General features: G+C 45.8%; 1 protein-coding gene across 1 annotated transcript in view; it reads left to right on the top strand.

Annotated features, from left to right (window-relative positions):
* CACNA2D4 (calcium voltage-gated channel auxiliary subunit alpha2delta 4) overlaps positions 1-24,235 on the top strand; it is a 168,329-nt gene that overhangs the window by 51,012 nt on the left and 93,082 nt on the right. Inside the window, exons 17-25 of the mRNA XM_032796736.2 lie at positions 91-177; positions 2,463-2,534; positions 11,092-11,153; positions 11,434-11,501; positions 11,684-11,729; positions 13,082-13,179; positions 15,599-15,692; positions 17,097-17,196; positions 21,816-21,939. Of these exons, the coding sequence (XP_032652627.1) occupies positions 91-177; positions 2,463-2,534; positions 11,092-11,153; positions 11,434-11,501; positions 11,684-11,729; positions 13,082-13,179; positions 15,599-15,692; positions 17,097-17,196; positions 21,816-21,939 (751 nt within the window). The remainder of the gene's footprint in view (positions 1-90; positions 178-2,462; positions 2,535-11,091; positions 11,154-11,433; positions 11,502-11,683; positions 11,730-13,081; positions 13,180-15,598; positions 15,693-17,096; positions 17,197-21,815; positions 21,940-24,235) is intronic.

The following is a 24,235-nucleotide window of genomic DNA, read 5'->3' as shown; positions in this document are numbered from 1 at the left end:
TTTTATCAATGCAATATTGATCTTGACATGCTAGAGGGCTGACTTGGAAAATTAGAGCTCCATTTCCTCTGTTTCTTTTATAAAATCCAGTACAGAGAGGGAAAGAAGCTGAAGCCCAAACCAAACTACAACAGTGTGGATCTCTCTGAAGTGGAGTGGGAAGATCAAGATGAAATAGTGAGTATCAGAAATGGATTGTAGCCTGTTCATGGCCCTTTCCTCCTAATTACTGTAGGAGATCCTTACGGTAGATTGTAGCAATTCTTGATTTCTTCTGTCAGGGGCTGATCATTACAAGCAGAGGGTGAGTCCCTACAGAGAGAAACATCCCCTCCCCACTCCCATACAGGGTGCTTGTCTCCCCCTTTAAGGGTACATCTACACTACATTTGGGAGGTGTGATTTTTAGCAGGTGTAGACATAGCCAAACTAGCTTTGATTTAGATGGGTAGTTAGACGGGGGCTAGATCGAGTAAGAGTCACAATGAAGCTGCAGCAGCACAGGTGATGGCTGCTCAAGAATGTATCCAAAGTCCCGGGTGGACAAGGTTTGCCCAGGCAGCCTCCCATGCTGCTGCAGCTTCACTGTTATTGTTACCAGGACTAGCTTTTGATTTAGATCAAAGGTAGCTCAGATATGTCTATATGTGCTGCAATCACACCTCCCAGTTGCAGTGTAGATATACCCTAGGTCTGCAGTTTCCCTTACTTTGTGTTGCTTGGGGTGGGACTACACGAGTTCTGATGGTTTCTCACTTGAGCCTGCTTTTTGTTCTCTTTGGGACCAATGTATCTGGAGTCACAAGATGGGAGGGATGTGGGGAGGAGATCAAAGCTCCAATAAGTACATTCTGGGAAAGTTCCGATTCAGGTCCTAACTTTGGAGCACAGCCACTATATTGGGAGAATCAGGCCCCCTGCCCCCACTATCTTACCCTAAACAGTAGAGGGGTTTAAAATCTGGATACAGTTTTTGCTGCCATCTAATTCTAACCTTTACTCTCACTGTCCACTGCAGTCTGTGTGCTGGGAAGGAAATGTTTTGCAAGGTCAGGATCACATGGAAGATATGGATGAAATACCAGGTGTCAGTAGCGCTGAAACACTTTTTATAGTGGGGGTGCTGAAAGCCAGCTAAGGAAACTGTAAAGCAGTAGTCTCCAAACTTTTTACCTTGCATCTCCCTTACCTCTGTTCATGCCCCCTGTTCCCCCCTGCCCCCCGAGCTGTAGCTCCAGAAGGAAGAGACACAGACAGGGGTAAGGAGACCGAGGCTGGGGCCACAGTTGGGGCAGGCACAGAGGGCCGGGAGCCAAGACCCTGGGAATGGAGGGCTGAGGATGCTGCAGCACCCCCCGTAGCCCTAGTTCCCATGCCTATGACGGGTGTCTTAACAACTTAGAGCCCAGAGAGACTGTGGCAGGCTCAGTCAGGTCATAGAATACCCCAAGCCTCCCGGGTCTTAAGTCAGATGTTCTTGGCTAGGAGAGACTTACTTTGGTAGTCACTGTTTCATGCTCAGTGGGTAATTAAGCAAGTGATTTTAGTACATTGAAGCATGCAGCAGTAGCAACTTGAACAATGGTCTTATTAGATCTTATAAGCTAAGTAGGTTTGGGCTTACCCAGTACTTGAATGGGAGACCATTACTGAAGATGCTGCAGTAAGATGTGTTGCCAAGTCAATTGGTGCCCACCTCCTCTCTGAGTGAACCAATGTCCTAGCATGATATTAGGAGGCATTGGGCTGCTGGAGGTGCCACCTTACAGATTAGCTAGGAAACCAAGATCTTATAGTCATTAAAGATCCCTAGCACTATTTTTTTTTTTTTGCAAAAGAAGTGGTGTCCTTGCAAAATTGCATTGTGTCTACATAAATGCATCTCACTCCACAGCTGAATAGTCTCTTCACTCCCTGTCCCAGCATGTTGTATAGTGTTGCAGTGCTCTGTTAAACAGATGTGCTTCCCTCCAGAAATGGCTGCATTTCAACAGCAGGTGAAATGGTTTGTGGGAGCAGCTTATGATTTGATAAATTGGTTTCAAAGTTTGTGAAGAGCTTTGGGGTTGTTCTGGAAGAACTACTATTGCTTTGTGTTTCTTTGGTGCCTTCTACCTGAGGATCTCCTAGTGCTGTGCAAACACTGAGAATACGTGACTTGCTCACTGTCACAAAGTGTAGTTGTGGCAAGACTGGCGGATCCCTTTCCTCCAAGTCCTTAGCCTTAATGACAAGACCATCTTTATAGGCTTTAAATACTAATAATCCATATTATTATATGGCATTTACCAGCCTGCCTGAGTGAGTCTTCTGAGCTGCTCATAAAAGAGCTCTGAAAAGGCAGTGGAAAAGGGGAACCAGTCATTTCTCAGTAGATGCTTCCCCTATATGAATTATGAACCACTCCACGTCCTGTCCTTATCTAGTCAGAGGCACTAATGCTAATCTGTTCCTCTGTGCAGCTGAGAACAGCAATGATCAATGGAGAAACGGGTTACCTTTCTATGGACGTGAAGGTCCCTGTGGATAAAGGGGTAAGAAATCCTGGTCCTATTCATGTCACAACTGGAATGGAGGTGGGAAATGGATGGTGGAGATCTATGGAGGGTGCAAACCTAGTGCTCAGCATTTTGTGTGCGGATTTTAATATTATACCACTTATATATAATTTGTTCAAATCAAAGAATGCTTCACAGATCATTAGTCTGTCCAGGCAAATACTGTCCACAGATTATTGGGGGCATCTCTGTAGAGGAAACAATCCATGAAATCATAGGCATTCAGAGATGGAAAAGATATATTAGGTAGACCTGAAAAAAAATCAGAATGTATTTTTTGCCAAAATTTTCATGAAAGTTTTGTCTCTGTTTTTCTCAGATTTTCAGAGTTTTTTAATCAGCATGGATTAAATTTTCATCAATTTTTTTGATGGAAAATCCTACTAAAATTGCAAATTTTGAACCAGCTCTAATATTAGGTCACCTAGTCCACTCCTGCAGGATTATCCTTCACGGTGTGTTTTCCATTACTACATTCAGTGTAGTTTTAATTACAGTAATTTTCCCAAGTGATTGGGCATCCATCACTTCCACAGCCTGACAGATCTCATTGCCAGGAAGCTTTCCCTCTTGAAGGCCTTGTCTACATTAGGAAATCGCACCACTTCAGCCATCAGTTTAGCTGACCTGCTGCTGCTGACTATAGCTTGTCCTTGTCTATGCTCACAGCTAAACAGTGGTCAACATCAATTCAACTAAACCAGTTGTTGACAACCCTTGCTGAAATGGTGCCATTTCCTAGTGTAACTAAGATCTTACTTTCATGTGATTTACTTCTAGTTATAGCTCTTGTACCTCCATAAATTATTCTCCTCCATCCTCTGCGTTCCCACCATTCAAGTACAGGTAGATGGTTGACTTGTCCTCTCACTCCCCTCATTCTTGCATTGCCTGTATATGTAATACCTTTATATGTTTCACTCTAAGTCAATCCAACCAGCATTGTCATTTCATTTCCTTTCTCTATGGTATAATTTGTCAACATCTTTCTGGTACTGAAGTGCCCAGAGCTGGATGTTATCTCACTGGAGCTCTATAGAGAGTTACTATAATCTCTCTGCTCCATAGCATCAGATCTCTGCACATAGAGCCCCAACTCCCCTTGACTGCTGCCATATCACATTTGTCACTCCTCTCTAATTAGCTGCTGCCAGTCTCATGCTTACGGCTCTTTCAGCATTACTGTCTCCTCACTTTCTCCCTCCCATTGTGTAGCTGTGTTTCTCATTATTTTTCTTCCTCCTGCTTCCAGTCCATTTTCTAAAATGTTAGTTAAGATGGTTCCTAAGACACATCCTTGCTGTTCTCCACTTCCCATCACCTGATACGCTATTGTTTACCATTACTTTTCGTTTACAGTGTTTCAGTTCCTTTTCATTCCACATGAAAAAGATCCTGTCTAAACCAATATTAATTAATTTTGGTGGGAATAAAAATTTCATAAAACACTGGAGCAAATGCATTATGTAAATCCAAATATATTGTATGCACTTTATTCTCTTCATCTATTAACTTTATAATTCTGCCAAAAAAAAAATACAATCATGTTTGTCTGGTGATATCTATTCTTTAGAAGCCTAGGCTGCTTATTGCTCACGATTCCATTATCTTCTCAGGCAGGGGTCAGCAACCTCTTAGTTTATTGTATTGCTGCAGAATCACAATATAGTTTTCTCTGAGACATCCAAAGGAATCTTGTTTATTTTAACATTTTTAAGAATGTCATAAATGCCTAAAGGATTTCTCCATTTGCCTCCTTTTTTCCTTGTTTTTACTGTTCCCATCTGACATTTTCCTTATTTGCTTTTTTCCATCCTCTTTCTATATTTTCTCAATTCCACTTCTTTTTCCCCCATGTTCTTTCTAAATTTTCCTCTTCTTTTCCCCATATTTTTCTCATCCTGTTCTGCTTTCTGCCCCACACACGTTTTTCTCTGCTAATTCGCCATCCCCATGTTTTCTGTTTCTCCCTTCCCTTTTTTTATTCTGTTACCACTATTTCACCCATCACCCACTTCTAATATCGGGTTTTTCAAATAATTTCCCCTCTGTGTAGTGCACGTCAGGTTACACGTGTGCTCCATGAACCCAGGACCACAAATTTTCCCTAGCAGCATCCTGCTGGTCCATGCATGCATCCCTGCTCATTTTGTGCTCCACACCAAAAGGATAAAGCTCCCCTACCACTTAGTTCCTTCCTACCTCTTGTGGTCTAGGACAGAGGTTTTGTGTTCGTGCTGGCTTTTCAGCTCCTCTTTGTAAATAATGTTACGAATTTTTAGAGTTAGTTCTTAGTTAGAAATAGTTTTAGGGGTTTGGTTCCCTACATTTTGGACACCCCCCACCTCAGTCAAGGAGTGTTTTTCTGTACCCGTCTCACCCTAGTTCTCCTTGGTTTCAGGAGACTATGCTGAGGATCCCCAGCTTTAAAAGCTGCATCAGGTGCCACAAAGCTTTCCTGGTCGTGGCCTAACATGATATCTGTCTGTACTGCCTGGGGGAAGCGCATGTCTCTTCCAGGTGCAGTATCTGTAGGGTAGGACTAAGCCATCCAGAGAGTTCTGACTCCAAGAGTTCTTCATGAAACAGTCCATGAAGGTGGAAACAACCTCTGACTAGGGAGACCCCCTGTATATCAGCCTGAAGAAGAAAAGAGTGACTCGTCCTCTTCAGCTCCAAGACTTCCACACTCCCTGTGGCTCCAAGAAACTCTGGAGAGCAGAACCAGAGAAGAAGGGGAAAGGGAGACATAAGTGCTCCCATAAGAACTATAGAGAAGGTTCCCCATCCAAGTCCTCTAAAGGAGATAGGAGTTCCCATCCCATACCAAGTCATCAGTAGCTATCTGCTCCAGAATGAGACCTTCCAGTACTGGGATTTTTTCAAAGGGTAGACCTCATCACCCTTTGTTTCTAGAACTGCTTCACTGGCACAAAAACTCTCATCTGTACTGCCAGAGCCAGTGCTTCAGCAGCTCAAGTTATGGAAGCAACTCCATCAACTCTGGCTTGTTTCTCAGCTTCAGATGACCCCTTGGTGCTCCTGGAACAGGTTTCACCACTGCTTTCCAAACCCCAGTGCCCTGTACCATTCCTTCAGCTAGTATCGATCTCCCTGCAGTACCCCTTTGCATCCCTATTCTTGAGCAGGGGTTTAGCCAGACTCTTGCCCGTACCATCAAAGAGCACCTCCTCTGGTACTGAGGGCTTCCCATCCAGATCTGAATCCTCGAAGTCTGAAGATGACTGTGACAGACCCTCCTGGACTATGCCCCGTGGGGTCCCTTGAGGGGATTGAGCCCAGACAGGACATTGGGAGTCTCCAGGGTATCTCTCTCCTCCCATCTGAGAGAGTACCCATCCTACTCCTACTGGGGCCCTGCACTGAGAGGGTATGATAGCTCACAATGGCACTTTTTGGGCCCAGAAGACCCATGAGACTACCACCTAATGAACATACTTCATGGCACAAGTGACCTAAGGAGATTCAGAGCTCCCAAAGAGGAGGAAGAGCATCTTCAGCCTCCTCAAGAAGTGCAATTAAAGCAACAGGAGGAAGAGGATCAACAGAATAGGAGGATATCATGCCAGTGACCTTGTCCTCCTCTTCCCCAGACAAGACAGTGATTCCAGTTTCCCCACTGTGTCCTGTTACCCTAAGGTCTTCCTGGACTTCCTTTAAAAGTGTGGCAAAGTTATTTCAAATCCCCCAGAAGAAGTCCATGAAAACCCCACAGAGACTGCTGGAAATTCTTCATAGCTTGGCTCTGAGGAGGGGCTCTTCCAAGCTTATCCTGGAACCTGCCAAGATACTTTGTCCCTCACCTGCCATGATACCACCAGTATCCAAGCAGGATAAATAAGAGATTTCCTACCTGCAAAAGGGTCAGAATACCTATTCTCTTACCCACCTCCCAATTAATTGGTAGTGTCTGCAGTCACTGAGCATAGCAAACACACAGGCCAGGTTTACACCACACGTGAAAGAAGCAAAGAGGCTCAATCTCTTTGGAAGAAAGATGCACTCCTTGACCTCTCTGCAATTTCAGATCTCAAACTGCCAAATGTTGATGGTCAATTATGATTGTACCATCTATGATAGGCTAGCTGGCTTCCCGAGTAAAATGCCCAGGAAGTTAGAGACCGGTTCCAGGCCCTGACTGATAAGGGAAAGGTGGTGATGAGATCAGCCCTCCAAATGAACTTAGACACAGCGGTGAGGTCCATCGCAACTGCTGTCATAGTAAGATGCTCATCCTGGCTTCCCTTCTTGGGATTCCCAAAGGAAATACAAACAATGGTGGAAGGCCTCCCATTCTAATCTGACATGCTGTTCAGCACAAAGACAGATGAGTCTCTTCACTCATTGGAAGTCTCCTGAGCCACGCTTCATTCATTGAGTATTTGTACACCTATATTTAAAAGAGAACCCAGTACCACAATTTAGACAACCAACCCCACCTGTCTTTCATCACCAGCAGCAGTGTGAATTTCCATGCAAGCATCAGAGGACACATAGGAATGGTGCCCAGGGAAAACTAACTTTTACTTCCCAACCACTTTTACCTCTGAAACCAGCATTTTGACAGGCCATTTGAGAGCTGCACATCAATGGTCTCACTGGATCTAGTCAACCTCTGGTCCTTCCCCTCGATTTGGAAGCAGACTTTCCATTATGTATCTTCCTGGACACAAATCTTGGTGGACAGATGGGTATTAGGGATTGTCTTCTTGGGCTACTTATCTCCCCGGTCACCTCCCTGCCCTTTTTCGAGATCTCTCTCATGAGAGGGTTTTTCTGTAGGATGTAAACACTCCTGGAACTGGGGGTGGTAAAACTAGTACCTCTAGCAGTCGGGAAAGAAGTTCTGCTCCAAGTACTTTCTCATCCCTGAGAAGACAGGAGGATGAAGACCCATTCTGGACCTCAGGAAATAAGTGTATCTGCCACCTAAAGTTTGGAATGGTGACTCATCAATTGTCCCATCTCTAGATCAGGCAATTGGTTCACAGCCCTCGATTTCAAGGATGGCTGCTTTCATGTGGACATTCATCAAGCCCGAAGGAGATTCCTGAGATTTGTAGCCAGCCAACAGCACTATAAGTGCAGGGTTCTCCCATTTGGACTCTCAGCGGTGCTGAGTGTTTATCGGGGTACTTTGCAGTGTTGTCTCCATACTGGTCTCACAAGTTTGTTTCTGTCACCAGCAGAAGTTGGTCCAATAAAAGATATTTTATAGTGTCTTGTGTCTCTAATACCAAGGTAATGTCAGTGGTGCCAGCTCACTCCTGCTGGCAAGGGCCAATGCTATACCCTTATTTAGACCACTGGCTCCTAAAGGGCTGATCTTACCAGGAAACATGAGAAGCAACCTCCATAATTCTGGATCTCTTTGAGAATTTGAATCTCTGGTGAACCTATAGAAATCTGCCTTGGAATCCACACAGCTGATAGAATTTATCATGATGAGGCTGGACACTGTGGCCTCCAGGGCATGTTACCAGGCAACCACTTCTCTTCATTGAACTCATACACCAAATACAGATGAGCCCCAGAATGTCCATACAATCCTGGCAACCCTGTTGGGTCATATGACTGCAAGTACCTATGTGGCACATTAGCAAGAATTCATTTCAGATATCTATGAGCCTGATTGTGGACTGTATGCACTCCAGACAAGCACAGTCTTGACTTACTCATCATGGGTCCCCAAAGGGTCTTAGCGCACTCACTTGGTTTGTGTGGGTACCATTCAACTCTGACTTCCAAAGACTATGACCATGGGTGCATCCTTCTTAAGTTGGGGAGCAAATGTGGAAGGGCAGGTTTCTCAAGGGACATGATCTCTGGAGAAGTCTATGCTTAATATCAGCATGTTGAAACTAAGAGCAGTCAGATTGCCCTGTGAGTAATTCCTCCTGCCCAACTGCAGTCAGTCAGTCCAAGTATTATTAAACAACATTATGGCAGTCTGCTATGTCAACAGCTGTGTGAGGAGACCATTGAACTTTGGAACTGGTGCATTCCCATGTAGATTACCCTGATCGCCACAGACCTGCTAGGAATCCAAACATCCTGGCAGACTCTTTAAGCAGACATTTCTCCACAGAAAACTAGTGGAAAGCTGCATGACATGACTCTTCACATGGTGTTTTAGGTGAGGGGACTTGGATCCATGATCTCTTTGCCTCCCATGTGAATAGCAAGTGCAGAGAGTTCTGTTCTAGATGGAGGGATTGCACCTTACGCTCTCTGGGTGACACTTTCCTCAGACAATGATCAGGAGCTGTGAGGTATGTCTTCCTTGGCTCCCTCATTACCATGGGTTTTGAGGAAAATCAAACAGGACAAGATGTGAGAGATTTGCATAACACGGGGGTGGGCCTGTCAGTTCTGGTACCCTATGCTTTTGCAGCTGTCAGCCTGTCCTTCTTCCCATCTCCCTTAACTCAGGATGAGGGAGGGACTGATCACTGCACCTAGTCACACTTCACATGAGGGCATGGTATTTGGATGCATGTCAGAGTTAGAAAAGGCCTGTTCATCTGATGTCCAGAGCATCCTGCGCAGTGGCAGAAAGGACTCTGCCGGGAAATGTTACAAATCAAAATGGAAAAAAAAATGTTTTGGTGTGATCAGTCAGGAATTTCCCCTTTACCAAAACACATTCTGGATGCATTGTACTACTTCATATCCTTAAAATCCCCGGGGTATTTATTAGCTCCTTCAGAATACACCTTGCAGCCCTCATGGAGTTCCATCTGCCAGTAGAGAGCTATTCTGTTTTTTCTCATCCGGTCACTTCCCACGTCTTGAAAGGTATGATTTAGAACCCTGGATGAACAGAGTGAAAAGTGGCCTTGACAAGAGATGGTTTTTTACTCTGTGGCCCTACTAGCCTAGCAAGAAAGTAAAACTGACCAGCTGTCAATTTCACAGTACTCCAAAGCCATTCTTACTTCTACTGTTCTGCGCTGCTGCTGGCAACAGCATTGCCTTCAGAAATGGGCTCCCAGCAGCTGCCACTCTCTGGCCGCCCAGCTCTGAAGGCAGCACCAGGCCAGCAGCAGTGCAGAAGTAATGGTGGCAGTGGGGTGCTAAATCTGCTGTGAAAAAATAATATTGGCAAAGTTTCTTTGCACTCTTCACCCAGCATTAAACAGTACTAAAGAGTATAAAACTGTTTTTTTTTAAAAAATGTTTCTGCTTATAACAATAATTTAATAAAAATGTATTTAGTCTTCATTTAAAAACAGTGAGAAAAGGTAAATTCATTTTAAACAATAGGGTTATAAATTTAGCATTTAAAATAGTGTTGAATATAAAAAACATATTTTTAATTAATAAGAGGGGGATCACACTCAGGCTTGCTGTCTGAAAGGGGTCACCAGTACAAAAAGTTTGAGAACCACTGCTACAGTGGTGCTCTCACACTCAGACTCACCCACCCCTCATCTCCTGCCCTGGTTCTAGTGGGGAGTCACATCACTGCAATTCCATTCCAGAAAGGAAACTCTCCAAGAAATGGTTTTTACTACAGCAGCCTCAAAGAGGAAGCACTTGTGCCAGTCCTGCTAAATTCCATTGAAACTGACACTTTCAAATGGAAAATGTCAATTTTGACACTTTTTATTTTTTATTTTTCCAAAGCGACATTTCAAAATGAAATGAAACATTTTGAATTAAAATGCTTCTTTAAGTGGAAATATTAATTTGAAATGAAATTTTTCAGTTTGAAACAAAATGTTTTGGTTCAAATTGACATTTTGTTTTGATTGACAATGTTGTTCTTTCATTTTGATGATTCCGAATTGAAATTTTTTTAAGAACTCTTCATTCCATGAAAATATTTGATAGTCTGACTTTTTTGTCCTGATTCAGGATGAAAATAAATGTTAAAACTAGCAGCATTTCCCACAAGATGGGAATTCTGTTTTCCAACCAGTTGTAATCAGTTTGTAGCCCCTGTTCTGGCTCTTCCAAACCCATTCCCTCCCACCTTCCAATCCTCTTCATCCGCCTCTCTGAATCTTCAGCCAGAGCATAATAGAGGGAACCAGGGAAGCTGATGAAGATAATGAATTGTAGCCCATGATAGGGTCAGGGTCAGTCTGGGGCCTTGCAGGCCCTGTGCAAAGAAAGACCAGCAGGACCCAGCAATCTGGTTATGCAGTGAGCATATAGCTAATGCAGTGAGAGGGAGGGCAGCTTCCTCACGCTTTCTGCTCTCTGGGTTATAATCCCAGAGTTAAGGTGTTTTACTGGCATTGCAAGGAAATTGAATGGCTGAGTGAGTGGATCTCTGAAAAACATGACTTGCTGAACATTGCATACTGCATCATGGCCTCAGACCCGGCCTGTGGGGATGGCTGTTACTGGAGTTTATCAGATGCTTTGGTTTGCCTTTGGGGTCGTATAGCCAAATCACCGTTGTCACTGGGGTGCAGTAGGATGGTGTATTCCTTCCCCCACCTTAGGGTTCTTTTTCAAAAAGTTTATTCCCCCTCTCTTTTTTTTAATTTATTTATTCCAGAAACGGGTTCTCTTTCTCTCTAACGATTATTTCTTCACTGACATCAGTGGCACCCCTTTCAGGTGAGCAAGTGTATCTCAACTTAGGGAATGTACCTCTCGGGGGAGGGAACATGGCTGTTTGGTCCCCCCTTCTCATGATATTGGTTATGACAGAGGGGTTCCTTGCTCCCTTGTATTGGAGTTCAGATACTCTTACTGCTTGCTTGGGGATGTTCTTTTGTTAATACGAGAGGAGCAAGCTGATGGCATTGGGGATCATAGCTCGCCTCTCAGGGAGGGCAGTGTTAGATGTAAACATTTGACCTTCTTGACAAACCCTCTGTTTTCCCCCTGACTGCAGCCTGGGTGTCGTCCTCTCCCGTGGGCATGGGGAATACATCCTGCTGGGGAACACTTCCGTGGAAGAAGGTAGGTTAACCTGAAACAGCCACATCTGTGTAGCAGGCAAGGATGCTGAACTTCATTGGCATCCCAGGGATGAGCTTGTGCCTCTCTCTCTTCTCTGTCCCCCACCTCACCCTCTCAGCCTCTTTCTGTGTGGTTGGTTCATTGACTGATCAATAGACTTATTGGTTGCTTTCTTGTTTCAGGCTTGCACGACCTGCTGCAGCCAGACTTGACCTTAGCTAATGAATGGTAAGTAGATGATATCCTGTTGATGGTGGAGCTTTGAGTTGAGATCACTGACAGAGTTTGCTCTGCTCTGCCACCCTCCCTGGCCTTGAAGAAAAGCAATGTTGTCCTGAAGTAACTGATGGTGCCAGAGTTTGGTGCAAGCTCCTGAGATTTCCATCACTTTCTTTGGCAGATTATTCTACAGTCTGACCCATCTCACTGTCAGGAAAGATCTGTTGATATTCACCCTCAATTCTCCTTTGCACAATCTCATCCTATTCCTGCCTAGAACTGTGCAACAAACCATAAATCTCACAAAACTTTGTAAAGTGGGATTTTGTTACAAGGTCAGATTACGCTCAGTGAGAAATCAGCTTGGTTCACGTGCCTTTTAATTGAGCCTGGATGTGGTTTATAGTGAACCTGGAGGTGACTTTATTAATGCAAAATCATATCATGCAAAATTTGTGCTTTTGCTTGGTTTGGCCATGAAACAAAACGAAGCTAGGCATTTTCAACTTTTGCTTTGAGATTTGGGATTTGTGTGTACCTGAAACTCAGCGTTAAACTGGGGCATGTGAAACTCAGATGGACCAAACTAAAGCAATTATTTGCAAGAAGCACTGCAAAAAAACCAATTTATTATACCCTAGTTAAAACCACTCAAAGCACCATGAGCAGCCTCTCTTCCTCCTCCAGTTTCATGCACAGTTAACATATATAGTCAAGTCATCTGTTCACCAGCTTTACATAGTCACTTCTTTTAGCCTTGCCTCATAAACCATTCCTTAAAGTTCCTTAATAATTTGTGTTTTTCTTTATACCTCTCCAATCTGACATTGAAGTGGCCAGAACTGAAAGCAATATTAGAAGCTGGTCTCTTGTGGAATACAGAGAAATGATCACCTCCCAACTCTGCATCCTGATGCCTCTGCACACGCAGGCCCATTGATTTATCTTGCCACCATATCACATTGCAAGCTTGTTCACTGCCTAATTATCTGTCTCCTTTGGTATTGCTGCTTTCCAGGTTTCTCCATCACACTGAATATTGTTTTAAATGGGCTAGTGCATATGTTACCATTACTTTGCTGGGTGAAATTAGAACTGCTCTGTTGTGTGTCAGAGGAACTATACTGAGAATGAAGATGCTTCTTTTGTGAAGTGGTAGCGTCCTGTGCTGTTTTTAACAGGGGGAGCTGGGTTCTATCCATGCTGTTGTTGTTAAGTTCTGAGCACCCACGGAGTGCAACATACTGACAACTGAAATTCCTAAGTGGCCAAGGATTTGTTACAATATTTCTTTTCAGATCACTATTTTCCTGGTGTGTTGTCTTGAAAGTGATTCTCTATGTGTCTTTCCTTGCCACCAGGATTTACTGCATCACCGATATTGATCCAGATCACCGGAAGCTCAGCCAGCTGGAGGCCATGATCCGCTTCCTCACAGGAGAGGAACCCGATCTGGAATGTGAGTGCTGGAAATGAAAGTGACCTACTGGCGCTCTCTTGTGCCTCTCCACCGTGGAGAAGGGCTGTGGGAAACTTAGTGGTGGTAGACTGAGCTCATGAGCTATATGCTCATATCTGCAGAGCTGAGTTCAAACACTTGCTCACTTCACAAGTGGAAATTAATTGAGTGGCCACGTCCTAATCCCCAGCAAGTGATTGTTTCCATTTCAAAATTACCCCAAAATTAAACCGGATTGAACGTCTCTGTTAAGGAGAGAGCCAGGCCTTTATTAGCTGGGAGTGCTGCAGGCCATGTCTGACAGAGCTGTGGGTGGAGCCAGGAAGGAAAGAGTGCCTGTGTGTAGTTCAAAGCTGTGTAGTCCTAAAACAATAGTAATAACATTATTTGTATTGTGGTAGATCCCAAAGTCCCTATTCAGAGCTGGGGTACCATTGTGTTAGGCATTCCCTCAAACAAAGGATAAAAGGCAAGCTTTGCCTTACTTCAAATTCAGTCATTAGCTCTTTACGGTAGACAAAGAGAGAAATGGACAAGGGAGGACAAATGTAATGAAAAGATCATGTGGATTCATAGTTTAGATATTGCATTACCTGATGTTCCCAGACAGTTTCAAATCACTTGAAAGTACGTTTGGGTTTTCTTTGGGTTTTGAATTAAATGAAATCAGCTATTCCCAACTGCTGCTCTACCTGAACATCATTAGCTGGTTTATGAGTTGTAAATATCAGCACAGAAGTGCATCTCGAGGAAGGATCTAAAGGAAGAAAGAGTAGTGGCCTTATTAATCAAGTCAGAGGGTGCTCTGTGAATAAGAAGTAGCATAGAAGAAAGCACAAAGATATTTGTGGGACATGCAGATAAATGGCTGTTCAAAACTGGCATCACTGGTGGCACGAAGGGTGCAGGAATGACGCTATAAAAGTCAAGAGAAAATAAGCAGGGAAGGGCAGTGTAGTGAAGGGCATTAAGGGTGAAGACCAGAAGGCTGAACTTGATGAGGTAGGAAAGGGGAGCCAGTGGAGGGATTCAGAGGAAGCAGGGAGGGTGTAAGATGGAATTATGGGAAAAGTCAATGAAAGACTGTCTTAGTAGCTTTATTTTGAATGGACTGGAAGGAAGTGAGATGTGTGTCAAGGAGGAGAATGAGGTATATGATAAGGGCCTGGATGAAAGTTTTAGCCATATGGACAGAAAGAAAAGTTCAGATTTTGGAATTATGATGGAGGACGAAGCAGCTGGATTTGGACATGACCTGAATGTGTTATGAAAAGGAGAGGGAGGAGTCAGAGATGACCCCAGCTTACAGGTCTCTGTGACAGGGAGAAGAGGGTCTTGTCAATAATAGCAGAAAACGGGGGGAATGGGGAGAGCATTAAGGAAAGAAAAGGGGTTCAATTTTGGACATGTTAGGTTTAAGCTAATGGTGAGGCATCCAGGAGGAGATGTCAGGCAGACTGAAAAAAGGGACAGAGTAGATGGACACAAGTCAGGAGTGAGGAAGATTTGCAAGTCAATGGCATGAAGATGGTGAGGAAGCTATCTGAGGCACATGAGATCTCCCGGAGTAAAGCTTTAGAGCAGGGGTGGGCAAACTTTTTGGCCTGAGGGCCACATCAGGTTTCCGAAATTGTATGGATGGCTGGTTAGGGGAAGCTGTGCCTCGCCAAACAGCCAGGCGTGACCCGGCCCCTCCGGGACTCCTGCCCCATTCAAACCCCCTGTTCCCTGTCACCCCCCTCCCCTGGGAGTCCTGCCCCATCCAGGGTGGACAAGAATGGAGTGGAGGTCCTGAGATTTGGCCACAGATCGATCATTCATAAAGGCAGCTTGAGTGGATTGGGCAGAAGCTTGATTAGAGGGGATCCAGGACTGAGAGAGAGGGAGTCAAGGCAACAGTTGTAGACTGCCTGTTCAGTGAGTTCAGGGGTGAAGGCCAAAAGGGAGGAGGAATAAATAATTCTTTTGACCCTGTTTTGTTTGCTCAGCTTTTTAACCCCCCGAGCTTTTGGGCTGACAGAGGGTGACCTCTGACCCTTTAAAACTGTAAAAAGTGACCAGTGCGCTGAACTGCTTTATGAAATTTACCACCTGAACCCCACAGTTAGGGTCACTGCACTCATGTACAGCATGGTGGTGAGCTGCCTTGACTATAATGCTGTCTGTGTGGCTGCTGCTAGACAGTCTGTGAGAGTGGCTTGGTCACACCCTGGTGAGGGTTCCCCTGCTGTCCTCTCAGCCAAAGGTGAGGCACCCCTGGGATGGTCAGCAGATGCAAGTGGGATCTTCTTTTATTCTCTGTTTTTCAACCCCCTGGATCACAAGTTAGGTCAGTAACATTGCTGCTCTAAAGGATATCTAGGAGGCAAAGGAATGACACCATTCTCACTCCTAATCATGTTTGGGTTTTTTTGCTCAGGTGATGAGGACTTGGTCCAGGAGGTGCTGTTTGATGCAGTGGTAACTGCGCCAATGGAGGCCTACTGGACAGCCTTGGCCCTCAACATGTCTGAGTAAGTATATGTGAAAACGCAGCTGAAATTCATTCAGATCCCATGGTCATCTTGGGAGTTTGGACAGGGTCTTCTGATTCCCCGGTGAAGCTCTGTGGCCAAGTTGAAGGAGCAGCTTGATTCCCTTTGTTCCATAGAGCCCATAATAAATCCTTACATAGCACTAAGCTGACCACAGAAACAGAAGCAGGACATTGATCTCCCTCTCAGGAATGGACTCCGAGGAGCAGGAGTCTCACATTTGAGGTATTGGTAATAGATACAGAAATTTACACTTCAAAGTCATGAGTTCAAATCTCACCCAAGGACAGTAGTGACTAAGCTTTGTTACTATGTGGCAACTGTTCGTTGAACTACATAAAGTGAATTGGCCTGAGTCAAGCTTCTGTTGGAGTATCACAGCTGGCACTAGTTGGCTCTCTTACTGACACTGAAGCCAAGGATTGAATGGGCCATAGAAATTGACCTACCTGTCAGATATAGGGATGGTGCCTTCAGATCAGGGTTGAGGTACACAGATGGAAGCTTGGACTGCTGCTGCCAGGACTGAGAAGGGATATAAATCTAGAGGGTCTTGCCTCCACTTGGGGGTTTTTTGGAGGCAAAATTTTCCTGCAGCTGCTACCACTTGGGCATCTAGGGCCACTAGCACTTTAACACTGTGTTGTTCAGGTCCGCTTGCAGCATGTGTTATAAACATTGGCAGCCATGGTTGTCTTACCTGTATTTGGACTCCAACTGTTGCTACCATTGGTGGAGTTGAATGAGTGGTAGGAATGGCAGGAAATTTTTGCCAATAAGCCCTAGTGTAGACACAGCCTTAGTCTGTCATCCACCACATTCCTCTCACTTAAAAAGACAGTGCCATGTCCATAGCAGCTGGCCCTCTACACTGTGAGCCTCTTCACAACAACGTCTTCACCCACAACTCCAGCAATGCGCCACTCAGTTACATCATCCCTCGCAATCCCTTAATCTCCCTGTCCCAGACAGATTTTAGGTTCAGCCCTGGGAGCACACCCATCCTCTCTAATTAACTCATCTCCCACCCCAATCCCATATGTAAATAATCTGCAGCTGGGCAGGCAGGAGTAGAGGACTTTAAGTTCTCTCTGTAAAGGGACAAAATGAACAAATCACAAAAGTGTGACTGTGAGAATGAATAGTAAAATCGTAATAATACTAATTCCCACTCGGATTTTCAAATGTGTCACTTCTGGTGTAACCCTACTGAAGGCAGTGGCATTATATCGTGAGGGATTTGGTCCTTAATACTTAAGAAACCTCCCACTCCAATGTGTTGCCCTCTGAATCTCCACTTTGGAGGTCCTTACTACATGGAAGGCTTAGTTCTAGCTCTGAGAACTAATTCTGCCCCTATGGGTCTCTCTCTCTGTCCCACAGTGAGACTGAGCAGGGGGTCGAGATGGCATTTCTGGGCACTCGAGCAGGCCTCATGAGGAGCCTCCTGTATGTGGGATCTGAGAAACTCTCGAACAGGCAAGTCCTAAAATGAAACTTCACTGAGGAATTTATTCTACTCTCTGTGACGGAACAGCATGAAATTGCCACTGTGCCTTGAACAGTATCCAGGGTTACAGAGAACAGAATGGGAAGCAACCAGGGGGTTAGTAGAGTGGATCTGTCCAATGTGTTATAAAGGAAGGGGCGGGGCACTGTTTTGTCCTTGTTCTGTTTGTTATATGGCAAAAACCTGTCCCAGAATGCACTGGTTTCAATATAAAATGTACGCTGATTTTTCTGGGAGACATAATCTTTTCTTTGATCGTTCTGAAGTCCTGATCAGGAATAGAAGAGCTGTTGCCAAGACATTACAGCCAGAAGATCTCCAGTGACACTTTTTGTGAGAGTGTGGGTGGGGTCTATGCTTTAGCTTTTGGGCCATGTTCCAATTTGGCTTGTAATACTCTGCCTATCTCAATTCCCCTTGCAGTCTCATTTGCTGGATATTCTATCCTATACAGGTTCTTATACTGCCCTCTTCATCATAGTATCTGAGCACCTTCCAGGGGATGCATTACGCAACGTGACTAACGTCTGTCACATGTAGTTAGTCTCTCTCTCTCATCCTTTCCCTAGAGGGAGAATTGTGTGTGCAGTGGAGTGTTTTGGCTTGGGAGGATCTTGGTTAGAGTTATTCAGCTGCTTTGAGTTCCTGTTAGAAAGTTGGCTAAATAAATGTGCCCTGCACTTGGAGCAGAAGGTGCTGAAGTTTGTGATGGTCCTTCGTTCCTGTGGGAATTTTTTCCACAGTCTGGGACCAGCTCCTGAGAAGGTTCCATTTCCTGCACAGATGAGCTTCACCCTTATGGCAGTAAAGTCCCATTGTACCTGAGAAGCCGACTTGTCAAATATGCTGGGTCCAGGCCATTGACTGCTTTGAAGATATGAAGCAAAACCTTGAACTTGACACAATATGCTGTGGGAAGCCAGTGTAGATTCCCTGTCCTATACTGATGGCACATAGCATTTTTATGCCCTTTTACAGGGTTACAGGTGCATCACTCCAGTGGTGGCTGCATTGCAGTGTCAGATTCCTGTATATAGTATGTAAAGCTCTCCCAAATCCTCTGGAAGGGAAAGAACCATATAAATGACCAATCATTGTTATGTCAAAATATACAGCAAAAGTAAAGATCTGAAATAAAGAAATCGGGGAGGAGGAGGAAAAAGTGGAGATCTTGCAGGGAAATCTGTTACCTGGTTATTCCTGGCATTCCCCCCAGGTATGGTTTATGTTATGGCAAGTGCAGAAGCCCATAGATCAATTTTTTTTGTTTGAGAAGCTCCAATGAGTCTCTGGAACTTGGCTGTCCTGTAAGAGGGTTATCATTTGTCCCTTATGACCTCCTTTGCCCTTCTCAACCTGGTCATTAGCTCTGTCTATATCTTGTTTTCTTGATCAGGCAAGATTCAGACCCCTCCCCCATCTCTCTTTCACTGAGCATCATAGCCAGTTCCTGGTTCTTGACTGAGTCAGAAGACTAGGAGTCTTCATTCCCCTACCACACAAATAAAAGGGCTTCCTTATGATCTCGTTCACAGCCTCGCTCTTGCACTTGAGAGCTGAATGCGTGAAAGGGATTCGATATTTTAAAAGGAATTCAGACATAGGGTGAAATTGTCTAAAGCACCCAAGTCCCATTTTTCCAAAGTGATTCAGGCATCTAGGAGCCTAAATCACTTACACACTTTGGAAAATTTTATCCAGAATTTTTTGGTTGGGTAACTAGTCCCACTTGCATAGTAAATGCAGGCCTCTCATCTGCACAATGATCCCTGTGATGTCTCCTAAAACGTTACCTGGACTAACAGCGTTCCTTTCACCGACACATGGCACCTGTTGGTACTTTAATAATTTTTTCACATCTTAGCTCATTACTACAGCTGTGACCTATGGTAACTAGATCTCTTCCCTCTGCATATGATAACACCTGTTAATACACCCTTGTGTTATTCCAGCTAACATCTAATGTTAGCTGGAATAACACAAGCCCTACAGTGCTACAAATAGATATACTGCTGTTGCAACTCTGGGCTGGGATATAGGATTGTTCAGAGCTGGAGGGTACCACACAGCACAGATTCTTACTTTGCACTTCCTTGCATCTCCCTTTTTCAGTTTCATGGTTCATTCTTACCCACAGTAGAGATGACTTATGCGTGTTAGTGTGGCCACAGTTGGATGTGCTAAGTGAGATAGGTGCTACCTGTTCACCAAATGGCAGCCTAGGCAGGTAAAGAGTTTCGGCTTCAAGGATGCTACTTATTAGCTGTACCCATCCTCCCTACCACTGGTTATGTGTGGTGGCTGAATAGCCTATGCTGGGGGGGTGATGTGGACATAGATGTGGACAACAGCACCACCTGGTGGCTCAATCTGGAAAAAGTCATAAGATCTGTGTGACATGCTGAGCAGAATCCAAGAAGCGGAGAAACTGGGAAATAAGGCTCTTGGGTCATGCAGATTAAGCTCAGATGTATTCCTAAACCAAACCTCTGTCTTATCTGTCTGCAGCAGTAGCATTTGTAAAGCAGCTGCCACCACAGTATTTAGGTGCCTTGTGCCTTATTTAAAAAAAAAAACTATCTTGCTTGTCTGCAAGTGGACCACTGTATTCTCCTCTTACCAGAGGTGAGAGAGTCTTATGGAATATGTAAGGATCAGTTTATTTGGGGCTGCTACTCTGTATTTGACAGGATATGCAACCATCTCTACTGAGGGGTTAGATCTTTGCAAGAGGTGTGACTTGTTCTTAAAAAAGAGGTGTAGGCTCAGCATGGTTTTTTTATAGCCAAAGGACCTGTGCCTGATTGCACTTTCTTGGCAGACAAAGGATTGATACAAGGCTCTATTAGCTGTAGTGGCTCTGTGGACTGGAGAATTCTTGGGGAGTTGCGCTGAGCTGGGGTTCTCAACCTGTTTCTTTATGAGGCCCCTCCAACATGCTATAAAAACTCCTTGGCCCACCTGTGCCACTATGACTATTTTTCTGAATATAAAAGCCAGGACCAACAAGCAGGCAATTGCCCGGGACCCCAAGCCACAGGAGGCCCCACAAAGCTAAGTTGCTCAGGCTTCAGCTTCAGCCCCAGGTGACTGGGCTCAGGGCCTTAGGCTTCCACCCTGCATGGTGGGGCTTGAGCTTTTGCCCTAGGTGTCAGCGAGTCTAACACTGGCCCTCCTTGGTAGATTCCCTGACAAGGGTGGTGGAGGCTTCCTAAAAGTGGGGGGACCATGAGGCCATGCCTCCTACAAGGCCATGCCCTTGCCCCTCCTCTTTTCCTGAGGCCCCCTCACCCCCTGGCCAAGCCAGAAGCCAGGCCTCGAGGGACGAAGAGCTGCAGCCAGGCCATGGTAAGAGCCACCCATACAGCAGTGGGGAGCTGCAGACCCTGCATCTGCCTTGGGTGAGGGACCTGGGGGTGGGGACATGGGCCAAGGGCTGCTCTCAGACCCCCCACCCTGGGCAGGTGGAGGGTTCGCAGCTCCCCACGGTTGCCAGGGCCAAGGTCTGGACTTTGGGGGGAAGAGGAGGAGGAGGGTGCAGGACATGTGGTGAAAAGTGAATGGGCCAGGCCCATCAACTTTCAAAAGTGGGCGGGCCATGATCCCTTGTCCCCTCTGTTCTGGTGCTCCTGCCCCCTGAAAGCTACTCCCAGCCCCAGACCCCTGTCTGAGAACTGGTGGCGTAGAGAGACTGTCCTGGTGATTGTCAGGCCTTGTCCACTGAGAGCTTTGTAGATCAGCACTAGAATCTTAAAGTAACTCTGGGGTGTGATGGATAGTCCACGTAGGGCACTGCACACCACTCTCTTGCCAAGGTGTGTCTCTTCGAGAAGAGCTGCAGTGTGCTGGATCAGCTGAATTTTCCCCAGCGCTTTCTACATATAGACCATTGCCATAATCCGACCTAGAAGCCAAAGGCCATGTCTGTAATGGTGAGGAAGGAGGCACTGATTTCTTGCCAATCAGGTGGGAAAATATATTTCTGACAACCTTCCATGCAGCTCCAAATGTGGGTTTCTTCCAAAGGCTCACATGCAGGTCACACACTCAGCTTCCCCAACACCTCCAGTGAAGTATCTTGGACATCTGGACTTCATGACTTGTCCTAACCAACTCATCCTTTAAAAATGCCAGATCCCTTCCTGTGAAAGAAGGGGTAGGAGCCATAATTTCCCAAACACTGTGCTTGCATGGGTGTTTCTGTCTCTCTCAATTCTTCCCTGCAGTTTGTTGGACACAGTTAACTTTCTGCCCTGTAGTGTACCTGTATGCTGCTAAAGAGCAGCCACCTTCCACTCCTGCAGTGGCTGCATTTCAGCAGTCGATGAAATGACAATGGTAGCCTGTGTGCTGCATATAGTTTGTAAACTGCTCTGGGGTCCTTTGGGGTGAAAGGTGCTGTCTGACTGTAAGGTTAGTATGTCACCGACCTGTGACTATCCTGACGCTGTGTTGGTGCCCTGACAATACTAAGTACAGAACATCCCCCCAGGTAGGCACTATGCTGAATGCAGCTGAGGAGGGAGAAGTGGGTTTCCCTATCCCAGATGAAGGAGGCAATTTTTACTTTTTTTTTTCTTCCTTACAGGAAGTTCCTGACCTTGGGGGAAAAGGAGAGTATCTTCACCATGGATCACTTCCCCCTATGGTATCGCCGAGCAGCAGAGCATCCTCCAGGGAGCTTCATCTACAGCATCACCTCAGAAGAGGGTTCAGGTAACCCTCGTCTTAGCACTACAGCAAAGGAGGATGATGGAGAAAATAAACTTGTCACTCAGTCCCCTGCTCCCTGTCCCCACTCCATTCACCTTCATTATCCTCTTCCTGCAGGACTGAGTTCTTACACAAGGGGAGATGGTGAGAGCCATCCCTGGGCTGCTTGTTATAACAGAAAGAGGGAGACACCTCTCAGCAAGACATGGACAGGAGAGGTGAAGAATGAGTGAGGCTGCAGGGCCTAGAGTAGATGAAGGATGGATGGGGCTGCTGAAAGATGCAGGAGTCTGCTGAGCTGGGGAAGACAAGAAATCAAGTGAGGGGCAGGTCCGGCTCCAGGCACCAGCATCCCAAGCAGGTGCTTGGGGCAGCCATGTGCAAGCGGCGGCAGTCTGTGTGGTTTTGCCCCCAAGCAACCCGCTGAATTGCCGCTGTGGACAGCGGGAGCAGTCTGTGTGCCACTAGGGTCGCTCCTGTGTTTCCGTGTCGACAGCAATTTGGTGGCAGCTTCTATGTTCAGCTGTCCACAGCGGTGCAGCTTCTGTCTTCCGGCTGAAGACAGAAGCTGCCGCCGAATTGCCGCCACCGCGGAAACGCGCAAGCTGCCCTAACAGCACATGGACTGCTCCCGCCATCCACGGTGGCAATTCGGCACACTGCTTGGGGCGGCAAAAACAGTAGAGCCAGCCCTGGTGAGGGGAGATGGGAAGGGCTGTAAGGCAAAGCAGAGGAAGGACAGGCAGGCTAGCGGGCTGGAATGATTTGAGTGGCAGTCAGGGGGCAAGGTGAGAGGAGGTGTGATTTGTCCAGGAGTCACTTTTTCATGGTTTTCCATGAAAATTTTCCCAAGCGGGAAAATGAGCTTTTCACAGGGGGAAGGAGAACTTCACTTCCCTCACCAAAAGCATGTCAATGGTGCCCACCAAACATGCTGAGTCTCGTGCTGGTTCTGTAGTGTGAGTAGGCATCCCCTCACCCCATGGAGCCCCAAAGTGACAGCTGACTAGCAGCTTTGTTGTGTCTATGCTCAGGATGTGACTGCCCCTGTGTGATCTCCAGAGCCTTCAGGGACCTGTGCCAGGGTGAAGGAGAACAGGAGAGCACAAGAAGAAAAATCAGAACAAAATACCATGTAACACTCATGCAATGGAGATAGAAATCCCCTCTGTGCTCTTCCCCAGCCTCCTGCACTCAGGCACTGTCATGGAGCGCAGCACTTTCACTGTAAAAGCTTTTTGTAGCATTGTGGTAGGAGGGTAGGTGGGAGGGGAAGAGAGAAGCATTTGTCATCTACCCAAATCCCCTACAGGCGTCACAGGGGGGGTTGGGTTCACAAGGAGTGCAGGATCAGGCTCAAAGCATATGAACATCATCTGGCAGGAAAGTCCTTGTGTTTCACAAGAGCTTCTCTCAATGTGTGCGGTGCCCTTGTGCAAGTCAGTCTCACTTCAGTCAAAAAAATCCACACATGACCTCAGGCTAAAACACATAATGCAACTGCAAAGTCGTGTTAAGGATGCGTCAGATACCAACAAGAATGATGAAGGCAGAACTAAGACAATGACAAATGCTGGGACTATGGGGAAGGAAAAAGGACCTAATCCATCTGCTGGGGCAAAGCACTGAACTCTACAATATGTTGCGAAGGAATGCGTGGCAGAATAAATATGCTCAGAAATATGACCTTCAAAATGTCCCTGGTAACTGTAAAAAAGAAACCACAGCCCCTATTTTTTGTTTGTTTGTTTCAACAAATCCACTAAAACCCTACAAAACTGGAATCTGTCCCGAGGACAGTTACAGACTAAAATGGCTGAGTTCAACTTAGGAAATGGCACACTGCCTAAGATGCAGTTCAGACTACATGTGCAACCATGGTTTTTGTAACCAGTATGTGGCACAACCTACATAGGGCCAGATTGTGATGCCCTTTACTTGGCCATGGATGAATTAGGGGCCAGAATCCTGTTGGAGTTGAGGTTATGGCCTCATCCATCCTCCATCCTGCCCTGCAGAGTGGGGCTGGTGCACCAGCAGAAGCAACCTGCTCCGTCCTAGTGCACTGTCTTCCATGCACGTGTGCAGCCCCAGGAGAGGCTATGCCTACTTGACGTACAACTACCTCAGTGCTCCTCATGGGACAGAGTACATGGGCCACAAGACCCTTTATGCAGAGCTGTTTTAGAAATGGCACAAATCTAGTCCAAGGTTTGAATTGTGCCTGCTTTTATGCCTCAGAATAGTAGCTGAACCATGTTTGTGCATTCACTCATATGACACTGCCTAAACTTTGTTT

Source organism: Chelonoidis abingdonii, chromosome 1 (genome assembly GCF_003597395.2).
Source record: "Chelonoidis abingdonii isolate Lonesome George chromosome 1, CheloAbing_2.0, whole genome shotgun sequence".
Taxonomy (NCBI): Eukaryota; Metazoa; Chordata; order Testudines; family Testudinidae; genus Chelonoidis; species Chelonoidis abingdonii.
This window is presented reverse-complemented; position numbering and strand designations above follow the sequence as displayed.